Raw genomic sequence first — 11,216 nt, forward strand, 5'->3', positions numbered from 1 at the left:
CCATGACGTAATCGCCCATCTCGCAAACTTTCCACAGCCCAACATTTCGTTCGTTTTTGAACAAATATTTACGAAACTTTCGTAACCGAGGTTTCGTGATTCTGGTTTCCGGCACTGTGGCGACATCTAGTGTCCGATATTATTGTTAGTTTATCGTTGTTTATTCCCCCCCCCCCTCCTATTTTCGACATAAATACATTCTGAATACTCCTCTAGGGTCAACTATACAACGTTTGCACAAAGTTTGAATTAAACATTTCGAGCAAAGAGTTTGTGATTGTGAATAATTGCGTACAAATCATTCTTACTTTGATGCCGATCAAAGTTTGATCATCAAATTCTTGCGATGTCAGGATCAGTTACGTCAAAGCTCCTGCGTATTAACTCCCGTCACATGTTTGTTACTCATATATTGAGACGTCTATAAACCTCTATCGGGATTCGAACCCTTGTCCCCCTGTTTTCAAACCACTCGACCAACCACGCACCGACCACTCGAACACACAAAGACTTTGTACCTTAACAAGATGCAACACTTTAAGTTAATTATTGTCGATGGAATTGTTTCATGACAAGATATCACAGTGTGAGAATTAAGCACCAGCAACTAATTAGAGCTTGTCGGATTTAAGAGCGAAGATGTTCAAGTTTCTTGTGGTTCTTGCTATTGCCACACTTTCAGATGCACACAAGGTTGAAAAGATCGCAAAGGTAAAATGATAACGAGTTTACTGTGTACAGAGTAACCACATTACCCAGTAACAATATTTGCAGCAAGTTCTTATGTTAAAGAAGAGTGATGATATTTTAGTTTGACTAAAAATATTCCCAAACTCTGCAGCGAAAAAAATCGACCATAGACATGACTTTGCTCACAGGGTGGCGCTGGAGACAACGTGACACACACAACGAACGGAGGATATTTGTGGAACACGAAAGTGCAGAAAAGTTGCACAACAAAGTGTGCCAGTGTGGAGTGGATTCGAAACCAGGATTCGATATTGTTTCGAATCTCAGGAAATTCCACTGGTTACGTTGCTTTTGCAATCTCTTCCAACCAAGCTATGGTTTGTATCAAAAAGTGTTATTATTTACATGGTGACGCCGCAAAGTTAACACAGTGCCTGTTGTTACGTCACAGGGACCGGCCGATGACGCGTACATTTGTGCTCGAAGTTCTCCTGGTTCAAGCGATGTGAAAATAATGTCCGCATATTTGATTGGTCACAAACCGCCTGGCATTGTGGGAATGGTGAGTTATGATTGGTTGCTTCTTCGTTTAAATTCTAACTTTCTTTTGGGTTCTCAGTTCAATGTTACTGCGCCAACATAAAGTACTCCTACTTTAAAATTTTAGATATCCGGAAACACAAGCATATCTGATGGGATGTTAAAGTGCAGCTTCTCCCGTCCAATGAGCGTGACGAAATTTATCGAAGGGAAGAATGTGACGTGGGATATTTCAAACACACAATATCACCTGTTGTATGCAGAGGGTGTGGTTAACAGTAGTGGAAATGTACAATATCACCATCCTGAACATCGAACTGCCACCATGAACTCGTATAACCTCGCCAGTGACGACATCGGTAAGTTCAAGGTCATCGTATGCCAAGTTTAAGGGGGGTTGATTCATTTCTCCGATTTTCAATGTTTAATCAGTACAACATGAAGTATTTTTCCTCATTTCATTAACTCTGTCACAACGTTCGAATTATTCAAACATTATTCTTAAGATTCAACAATGGATAAATGGTGAAACTGAAATTTGTGAAGAAATCATCTTTAAACATTAGTTATTATTACGTCACCATATATATTGTGTTTGCGTTACGCATCATTACCTCCACTCTAATACATGTATTCGTGTGTTTACCCGAGTTAGTTTTGTGGTCATAATTCCATTCAAGTTTCTTGCATAGTTCGTGGTTGCAGCGAAATCATACACGGTTTACGTTTGCAGAAGCTTCATCCGTACCACCACAACCCGATATATCCAAAACCACAGCGTCACCAACCAACCCTGGAGTAAGATTTCGATTATTTCTGACAAAACTTTCTGTGCAGAAATATTTATTCTTTTCGCTCACAGGGTGGCGCTGGAGACAACGTGACACACACAACGAACAGAGGATATTTGTGGAACACGAAAGTGCAGAAAAGTTGCACAACAAAGTGTGCCAGTGTAGAGTGGATTCGAAACCAGGATTCGATATTGTTTCGAATCTCAGGAAATTCCACTGGTTACGTTGCTTTTGCCATATCTTCCAACCAAGCTATGGTTTGTGTCAAAAAGTGTTATTATATTTAATTTTGACGCCGCAAAGTTAGCACAGTGCCTGTTGTTACGTCACAGGGACCGGCCGATGACGCGTACATCTGTGCACGAAGTGCACCTGGTTCAAGCGATGTGAAAATAATGTCAGCGTATTTGATTGGTCACAAACCGCCTGGCATTGTGGGAATGGTAAATTTTTGGAGTATTTTCGTTTCTTGTTATTTTCAAGTTTTTGACGAAGTTAATTTCGGTTATTTTTGTCGTTAGATTGTTGGGTGGTTCAAGGGTTAACTCAATAACGCAAAATACTTTGCAACAAACACATTTAATTTATTTTAAATTTTGAACTGTCTTAAGTTCCGATCAGTCAACTTATAAGTAAATTGGTTTGTTTCCTTGGCAACCGATGTATCAACAATCTTCAAAATAACCCGAAAATCTTAAACGTAAACATCTAGATATCCGGAAACACAAGCATATCTGATGGGATGTTAAAGTGCAGCTTCTCCCGTCCAATGAGCGTGACGAAATTTATCGAAGGGAAGAATGTGACGTGGGATATTTCAAACACACAATATCACCTGTTGTATGCAGAGGGTGTGGTTAACAGTAGTGGAAATGTACAATATCACCATCCTGAACATCGAACTGCCACCATGAACTCGTATAACCTCGCCAGTGACGACATCGGTAAGTTCAAGGTCATCGCATGCCAAGTTTAAGGGGGGTTGATTCATTTCTCAGATTTTCAATGTTTAATCAGTACAGCATGAAATATTTTCCCTCATTTCATTAACTCTGTCACAACGTTCGAATTATTCAAACATTATTCTTAAGATTCAACAATGGATAAATGGTGAAACTGAAATTTGTGAAGAAATCATCTTTAAACATTAGTTATTATTACGTCACCATATATATTGTGTTTGCGTTACGCATCATTACCTCCACTCTAATACATGTATTCGTGTGTTTACCCGAGTTAGTTTTGTGGTCATAATTCCATTCAAGTTTCTTGCATAGTTCGTGGTTGCAGCGAAATCATACACGGTTTACATTTGCAGAAGCTTCATCCGTACCACCACAACCCGATACATCCAAAACCACAGCGTCACCAACCAACCCTGGAGTAAGATGTCGATTATTTCTGACAAAACTTTCTGTGCAGAAATATTTATATTTTTCGCTCACAGGGTGGCGCTGGAGACAACGTGACACACACAACGAACGGAGGATATTTGTGGAACACGAAAGTGCAGAAAAGTTGCACAACAAAGTGTGCCAGTGTAGAGTGGATTCGAAACCAGGATTCGATATTGTTTCGAATCTCAGGAAATTCCACTGGTTACGTTGCTTTTGCCATATCTTCCAACCAAGCCATGGTTTGTGTCAAAAAGTGTTATTATTTACATGGTGACGCCGCAAAGTTAACACAGTGCCTGTTGTTACGTCACAGGGACCGGCCGATGACGCGTACATTTGTGCTCGAAGTTCTCCTGGTTCAAGCGATGTGAAAATAATGTCAGCGTATTTGATTGGTCACAAACCGCCTGGCATTGTGGGAATGGTAAATTTTTGGATTATTTTCGTTTCTTGTAATTTTCAAGTTTTTGACGAAGTTAATTTCGATTATTTTTGTCGTTAGATTGTTGGGTGGTTCAAGGGTTAACACAATAACGCAAAATACTTTGCAACAAACACATTTAATTTCTTTTATATTTTGAACTGTCTTAAGTTCCGATCAGGCAACTTATAAGTAAATTGGTTTGTTTCCTTGGCAACCGATGTATCAACAATCTTCAAAATAACCGGAAAATATTAAACGTAAACATCTAGATTCCCGGAAACACAAGTATCTCTGATGGGATGTTAAAGTGCAGCTTCTCCCGTCCAATGAGCGTGACGAAATTTATCGAAGGGAAAAATGTGACGTGGGATATTTCAAACACACAATATCACCTGTTGTATGCAGAGGGTGTGGTTAACAGTAGTGGAAATGTACAATATCACCATCCTGAACATCGAACTGCCACCATGAACTCGTATAACCTCGCCAGTGACGACATCGGTAAGTTCAAGGTCATTCTATATCAACTATTTTCTCAGGGTTTTAACGTCAATAATTGTAGTATCTTGATCCATATTAACCGATCTTTCCTTGACATATATTAACTAAACTGCAGTTGTGACTTCTTCTACTGCTGGCACAAGAACAACCACAACAACATCCGTAGCTACAGAGTCCACACAAATCCCGACCGTTGGAGCAGTAAAGACAACTTCCAAGGCCCCGCAATTATTTGTTTCTTCTTGGCTGATGCTTTTGCCCGTGCTCTTGTATTCAAAACTAATTTGATCTAATTTACAAACATAACTTGTGAATGGAGGCGGGATGGAAGATTGCTTTCTCTAATCATGGTCATTGAACCAAAAAATGATTTTAGTTAAGATTCTGCTTCAAATGCTTCCTTAACAATCAACAGATATTTTAATTTATGTCATAAGACCAAAAAAACAGAGGTTTGTAGTCTTTGTCTCATGAAAAATCGCATGCCTACTTTTGTTTCATTTTATTGTTGACATTTAGTGAATTTGTTAATTACTCAATTTGTTGAGGAAACTCCATTGAATTCTTGCGTTTACCGGCCACTCCACACCTTCTAAATCACCTATTTTCTTTCGCAATTAATATCGTGTAATTCGTTGACGATGGCGAAAATAAAACGATTCGAATTGGGAAAATAAACCTCTACAAATTTAATTTGTCCGTGAAGACCACATTACAGTTGTGCAATTAGACAGAAACTAAATAGCAATAATTTTACAAAAAAATATCTCTTTCGTTAGATCCCACAACACAAACCCCCTCACAAATAAATCCAAACATTATAATCTTGATTTTTATTCCAGACGAAATACTAACACACGAGGGCGATAACGAGCAATCTCGCAAAATTATTTCTGGGGAGTGACGTAACAAAGACAAAAGAAAAAAGTTCTGAAGTAAAATGGACGAAGTAGGGAGATGTGGATAGATGGCTTTCTAAACACTCAGATGATCACATTATCGTATTGTAGTCGTTAGTTGCAGCAGAGTGCCTGCTCTTATGCATTACCAAGTTGTTGTTAAAGGTTTATTGCCACTGTTGTAAAGGTTTTGTTCGTTTTTTGTGTCATAAAACCAAGGAGAAACTGTTGGGTTTGTGAACCAGGCAAACTTGTCTTAGGCTGTTGTAAGGACAACTTATTACAATAAGTTTTAATGAAGTATTGTGTTTGTTTTCTTCAGAAGTAGAATTAGTGCCTTGATTTACAGGACTGTGGAAAATCAACCGGAAAATTCAAAATGGTAAGTTATGTCTGATTTTAAAACGTATGATCTCATTTCAAACTACCACAAAAATTATGTTGTGTTTTTATTCTGAAAACATACACTGAATTTTTGCAAAAGCAAACTTTGCAAAATTTCAAGTCAACGATGGAGCATAATATGAGCTTACAAATACATTAGAAATATTAATAATTCATTTGGCCCACTGGAAATACACACAACAATGTAAGTGAGTGTTTGGGTTACACATTTTGGTACAAACCAGTATCAACATAAATGTTACATGTTTTTGTACCAAAACTAATGATTAAACATGACCATGTACAAAACAATGTGGTAATAATTTGAGAATTTTGATAAAGGTTTTCAGACAAACTGTTATTTTACCTCATATGTTTTTTTTGTTTTTCAGACTGACTTCAGCGACGAACAACTTTCAGGTGAAAATTGAACATATGCAGAGTTACTTTTTACTTTTAAAGATTTTGATTATTTTTAAAAGGGCACCAACAAATTATAGTAAAGTTTTGCAGATGAACATGATAATGCAACCACTTCTTGTGGCAAAATATGGTTGTAAACGTCATGTAGGATGGTGTAATGGTAGTTGGAGGGAAATATTCCACTGGGGAAGGAATGCATTTGACTTGACACAGATCTCTACCTAATTAACAACCATTTGCTAGTGCGCAGCTGTTAACTCTGCTTGTTTATCAAAGGCGAACAAAAAAGGACGCGCTTCCTTATAGTTATGACGTCATAGACGTTGCGCTGCGCCGGGCGCGCCGAACGATGATGTCCTTATTTGGCAAGGCGTGTCGTGGTCTAGAGAGTTGAGTTAACGGCGCGTTCTGTACTCGCTGGGCGATTTTACAATGAACTTAATGGACAACCTAATTACCTTTATTACCAGCCTGACCCGGCGTCAACTTAGCTCTTTTTGTTTGTGCAACTTACCTTCTAACTTGAATTTATTCGTAAAACAGACAAGGTTGGAAGCAGCGCATCAACTTTACACAGTTGTCCCTGATCGCTTGTTCTGGCGAGTTTGTGAACGGTTAACATCGTTTCCAGTCATTTCTTGTATACATAGACATGATGAAGTTGTCTGGTATCAAATAATATCACTGCTTCGTTACGCGACTCAATGCCAGGTTTTGAAACAACGTTATGTGGCCAGCTGAATGCCTCGGTTAAATTGTGAGCGAAAAATAAAAACTTGTATAAACACATTAAAAAGTGCGATAATATCCCCCAGTTTGAATGAAGCAACTTTAATACTTGTCATTTTTGCGGAAAACGTCCGATAGGTTAACATAAATGTTTGGTGTAAGAAAAAGGGACAATCGACTCCATAATTTAAATCTTTCTCTTAGCGAATAACCGGATGTACTGTAACGTCACTTCCCTTCTGTGATGCGCGGATTGGTGTTTATGACGCCACAGAGGCATCCATTGGAGTTTCGCAGGAAAATATTTTTGGGATTGTTGTTAGATTCGAACGTCCACAAAATATTTCTTCTTAACTTTGGCTGTAATTTTTCCTTCTCACTGCTTCAGAATGCAGGGAGGCTTTCGAGCTCTTCGATAGGGGACAGGGAAAAATTTTCTTCAACCAAGTTGGCAATTTGATTCGCGCCTTGGGGGAAGACCCTACTAATGCTGACATAACAAAGGTTTTGGGAAACCCCCAAAAAGAGGGTACATAAAAACCACCACGACACCCATGTTGTCATGCACGGACGCATTCACTGTTGCTTCAATCAGCATATACTAAGGTTCCGTCACTTGCATTAGTTTTTGTGCAAGTTCGGGAGGTCCAGTTTATTATGAAAATGGTTGATCAAACCTGCCTGCTTTTTTTTTAAATTAAAAATATTTCATGAATGTAAGACGTAGCAGGATGTGGTGCAAAATGAATCCTAAATTTATGTATTTTTTTATTTCATGCTTTCACTTTCATCTTTGCAACACTCACAACCACTCAATCGTGCCATATCCACTGAACCGTGTCACATCCACTGAACCGTGCCATATCCACTGAACCGTGTCGCATCCACTGAACCGTGCCATATCCACTGAACCGTGTCGCATCCACTGAGCAGAATTTCGTGAATGTTTTTCACTTTTTGACAAAACTGGAGACGATCGAATCGCGCTTCACGAAGTTGGTGAATGTTTCAGAGCCTTCGGGCAAAACCCGACCAATGCTGAAGTGCAGAAGGTTTTAAATAACCCAAATCCTGAAGGTGAACTTTGTAATCGATCCAGGAATAATCCTCCATAAAACTTTATAAATATTCCCAATATTTGCATGAATCACTTGTGCCTTCACCTGTGTGTGTTGATCTCAAGATTACAAAGCATAAAAATTATGCATCCTAAAGAATTGTTCGTTAAGCGTAAATTAACAGACTTCAAACGTTTACAGCGAGATAAAATATAAGAATTTTCAAGAAAATATTCCAGTAAAACTGGTGAAAAAAATATTGAACAATTTAAAATATTTGCAGAACTGAACACAAAAACTGTCACTTTCGAGGAATTCCTACCAATGTTGGCCCAAATAAAACGCCAAGCAGTCGCCTGCAATATTGAGGACTTCATCGAGGGGCTCCGTGTCTTCGACAAGGAGAACAATGGAACAGTCATGGGAGCTGAACTCCGTCATGTCCTCGTCTCACTCGGTAAGACTCCAGTGTTTCCACATCAGCAAAATGTTGTTCTGATTCTGTTGACTTATTTCAAACAATTTCCATACAAAGTTGGGAATTCCCCTAACCTGTACCTAACATATGTTTAAATCTCTTTGTAAATTGTCTGCGACGTCTCAGGTGAGAAGTTGACGGAAGAAGAGGTTGAGCAGCTGATGGTGGGACAGGAGGACACTAATGGATGTGTCCATTATGAAGGTAAAAACACAATCAGGATTATTTACTAGATTCTAGAAAAGTTTTATTAGATGACTTCATATATCTTAAGGTCATAGTTTTATTTCAAGTGAAGAAAATGATTCTGGAAATTTAAATACAAAAATTAGCGACTTTGTGAATTATCCCACTAAATTGTTGGATGAGACTCAATGTCAACATGCTTAACTCTGCCTCAGCAGATCTTCCCATAAAATTTTAACCAAGCAACTTAATACTTGTTGTAGCTTTTGTAAAGACGGTTGTGGAAAGTTAAACCTGGTAAAATCACAGTTGTTTTAAATGTGTGTTGTGGTGGTTGAATATTTATGTTGGTTGTAGTTGGAGAGAAAACACTTCCGTGCACGAATGTTCCGTTAACTTTTTAAAATGTTTCGTTTGAGAGCTCCTACCTTTCGTCTACAAAATAATTCTATTTTTACCAGATTTTGAATTAAAAAACCACCAACAGTTATTTTAAAAACTACTCTTCAATTTAAGTCCACATTTATGTCAAACATAAACTTTAATTACATCTACATTTTTAAAGGTCATATCATAAATATAAAACTTTTTAAAATTATTCTTGTGCAGAATTCAGTTTAGTTAATATTTCTTTCTCGGTAGGATTCAGCAAATATCTCCTTGAGGGATAATTCTCATTAAAATTCTTCAATCCCTGGTAAACATTTTCCCCCACAAACATCACACGAGCATGATAAAATCACACAAACACGTCATGTTCCAGCATTCTGTGTGAATCAGTTTCATAGTTTACAAAAACTTTATATAATTTACTGGTTTTTAACGGGTTTATTCCACAATATTTTGTTGTTTTATTGGGTAATATTCTGCTCGGTGGGCTGCAGATCATGTAGTAAATCACCAAAATCAGATCCGTCAGCAGCTGCACGGACGACACCTGATTGGTTGAAACCGTGTGCACAGTCTGCAGCTCACCGATCAATATTGCCATGTTTGCTTGTATATTCTTAGTTTCTTACTAATTTACTATTTGGAAAAAAAATACAATCTAAACCAGCCACTAAGTTCAGTCTTGAGATTAATGTTTGACAACCAGGTATAGGCACGTGTACTGTGCTGCCTCATCATAAGTTAATATTGTTACTTAGCATTCCATTTAGCTAATAGTTTCCATAGTGAAGTCAGTAGTCATAGCAACTAATTTTCTTTTAACCTTGAAAACCAGGATTGGTGAAATTGGTCTGTAGCGGATGAGAGCGCAGTAAATATCCACAACAACCAATTAACCACCGTACGTTTCTATGGTAACGCATGGTAGCTTTAGAATCAACCAGGATGACATGTTTTTGTAAATGTTAATTATGAAACAACACGATTCTGTTTGAGTAACAATTTAACCAATTTGGTTCTGACTGCTTTCTTGAATAATTATTTTCCTGTGGTTTTCTTCACTAAACACAAATCGTTCGTTTTAATTTCATCCTGATTTGTTCCAACCAAGACTTTATCACATGGGAGCATTGAAACATTTGCTTCAAATTAGAAAATTTGTAAGAAATGTTCAAAACCTGGACCTGGCTAATTACAAAGTCTTTGGACACTTGAATTTAAGTAGAAAGCTATTTATTCACATGGTGAATTGCTCTAACTTTTGGTGTTCTGTTGTTCTTCCTCTACTTTGCATGACTTTGTTTCACTTTCGGCAACATTGTGTGAAAAATTTCTTTAATGTTGTTACTCTCCTGTGCGGTGGAGCATGTCATGTAGCGACTATACGTTCTTATAAAGCTTCATAAAAAATTTTGGGGTTGCGGTTGCTGCACCTTCTGTAAACTTCACTAATTGCATGGTTTGGGTGTGATGGATGTTTTATTTGTAGATTTATTAATTCTGATGTAACCATGTTTAATTTGATGCATATATATAAATGTAATTTGAATTTATGTTTATTTTTGAAAGTAATTCCCTTTTGAATGAAAATTTCACAATCCTTGTTTTTTTGCCATGATTATATGGAGTTAAAACTATTTATTTTATTGTTCCAGGTTTTATCCGACTTATCCTTAGTGGCTAGATGAACTGCAAAACAAAACCCAACAACATTTACCCCGTTTCAAAGTGCACGCATTTGTGCATATTTGTAAATAATGCTGTACTCATTTTTATTACAATATATCCGGGTATAAATCAAATTTGTTTGTCCTTTTTTTTACAAATGACAGAAAGAATGTACAACTACATCAGTCCAACCTATTATTGCTTCATAATCATGCTTTTGAAAAGTAGTTTTGTTGATGGAATGAGGCACTAATTCTAATGGATGTACTTCTGTGATTGTTGAATTTTGCAATGCTGATAGCACTTGCGAAACTTGCTACCAATAAAATGACGATGATTGGCTGACTTTGTCACGTGTCATTAAAAAGCCTGACAAATGTGAAGGAAAAGTTAGAGTTGGATGAGAAGTTTTGAAATTACCATCAGGCCAGGATTCTAACAACTTTTTGTAAGGCTCGTCTCGGTTAACTCTCTAATGTACCTGGTTCACATCAATTAGTGACAATCGTTGCGTTCCAAAGCAGACACCCGGCACTTGTGACGTCACAATTCCCAATGGTCTGGTCTATATTTACAGTCCAGTTGTGCGTTGCTGCATCTGACAGCTGTAGATGCAACGTCACAGTGCGTACAGACACCGGTTAGACGCAATGCG

General features: G+C 37.7%; 2 protein-coding genes across 4 annotated transcripts; both read left to right on the plus strand.

Annotated features, from left to right (window-relative positions):
• Positions 1–639: 639 nt before the first annotated feature.
• Positions 640–4,634, plus strand: LOC145909742 (uncharacterized). Its single transcript, XM_082997094.1, has 13 exons — positions 640–711; positions 879–1,067; positions 1,142–1,252; positions 1,358–1,589; positions 1,964–2,028; positions 2,093–2,281; positions 2,357–2,467; positions 2,737–2,968; positions 3,343–3,407; positions 3,472–3,660; positions 3,735–3,845; positions 4,115–4,346; positions 4,462–4,634. Exons 1-13 carry the CDS (start codon positions 640–642, stop codon positions 4,632–4,634), a joined length of 1,971 nt encoding a protein of 656 aa, XP_082853220.1.
• Positions 4,635–5,524: 890 nt separating this feature from the next.
• On the plus strand, positions 5,525–10,903 carry LOC145909259 (myosin catalytic light chain, smooth muscle-like). 3 transcript variants are annotated; one of them, XM_082996601.1, is made up of 7 exons: positions 5,525–5,627; positions 6,022–6,049; positions 7,170–7,310; positions 8,123–8,296; positions 8,444–8,521; positions 9,146–9,200; positions 10,549–10,903. In XM_082996601.1, exons 1-6 carry the CDS (start codon positions 5,625–5,627, stop codon positions 9,172–9,174), a joined length of 453 nt encoding a protein of 150 aa, XP_082852727.1. In that variant the 5' UTR covers positions 5,525–5,624; the 3' UTR covers positions 9,175–9,200; positions 10,549–10,903. The 3 variants fall into 3 exon arrangements, with proteins under 3 accessions (XP_082852727.1, XP_082852725.1, XP_082852726.1); XM_082996599.1 differs by lacking the exon at positions 7,170–7,310 and adding an exon at positions 7,715–7,858 and having other exon boundaries at positions 5,531–5,627; XM_082996600.1 differs by lacking the exons at positions 7,170–7,310; positions 9,146–9,200 and adding exons at positions 7,715–7,858; positions 9,729–9,794 and having other exon boundaries at positions 5,531–5,627.
• The last annotated feature ends 313 nt before the right edge of the window (positions 10,904–11,216 follow it).

The sequence above is a fragment of the Ascidia mentula genome, chromosome 7, assembly GCF_947561715.1.
Source record: "Ascidia mentula chromosome 7, kaAscMent1.1, whole genome shotgun sequence".
In the NCBI taxonomy this organism is placed as follows: Eukaryota; Metazoa; Chordata; class Ascidiacea; order Phlebobranchia; family Ascidiidae; genus Ascidia; species Ascidia mentula.

Excerpts from the sequence above, each read along its gene's own strand:
- LOC145909259 (XM_082996599.1), top strand. Across the intron at positions 6,050-7,714 it reads CAGCGACGAACAACTTTCAG|AATTTCGTGAATGTTTTTCA; the intron begins GTGAAAATTGAA and ends TCCACTGAGCAG. Across the intron at positions 8,522-9,145 it reads TGGATGTGTCCATTATGAAG|GATTCAGCAAATATCTCCTT; the intron begins GTAAAAACACAA and ends CTTTCTCGGTAG.
- LOC145909742 (XM_082997094.1), top strand. The coding sequence starts at position 640 with ATGTTCAAGTTTCTTGTGGTTCTTGCTATTGCCACACTTTCAGATGCA. Across the intron at positions 1,068-1,141 it reads TCTCTTCCAACCAAGCTATG|GGACCGGCCGATGACGCGTA; the intron begins GTTTGTATCAAA and ends GTTACGTCACAG. Across the intron at positions 2,468-2,736 it reads CGCCTGGCATTGTGGGAATG|ATATCCGGAAACACAAGCAT; the intron begins GTAAATTTTTGG and ends GTAAACATCTAG.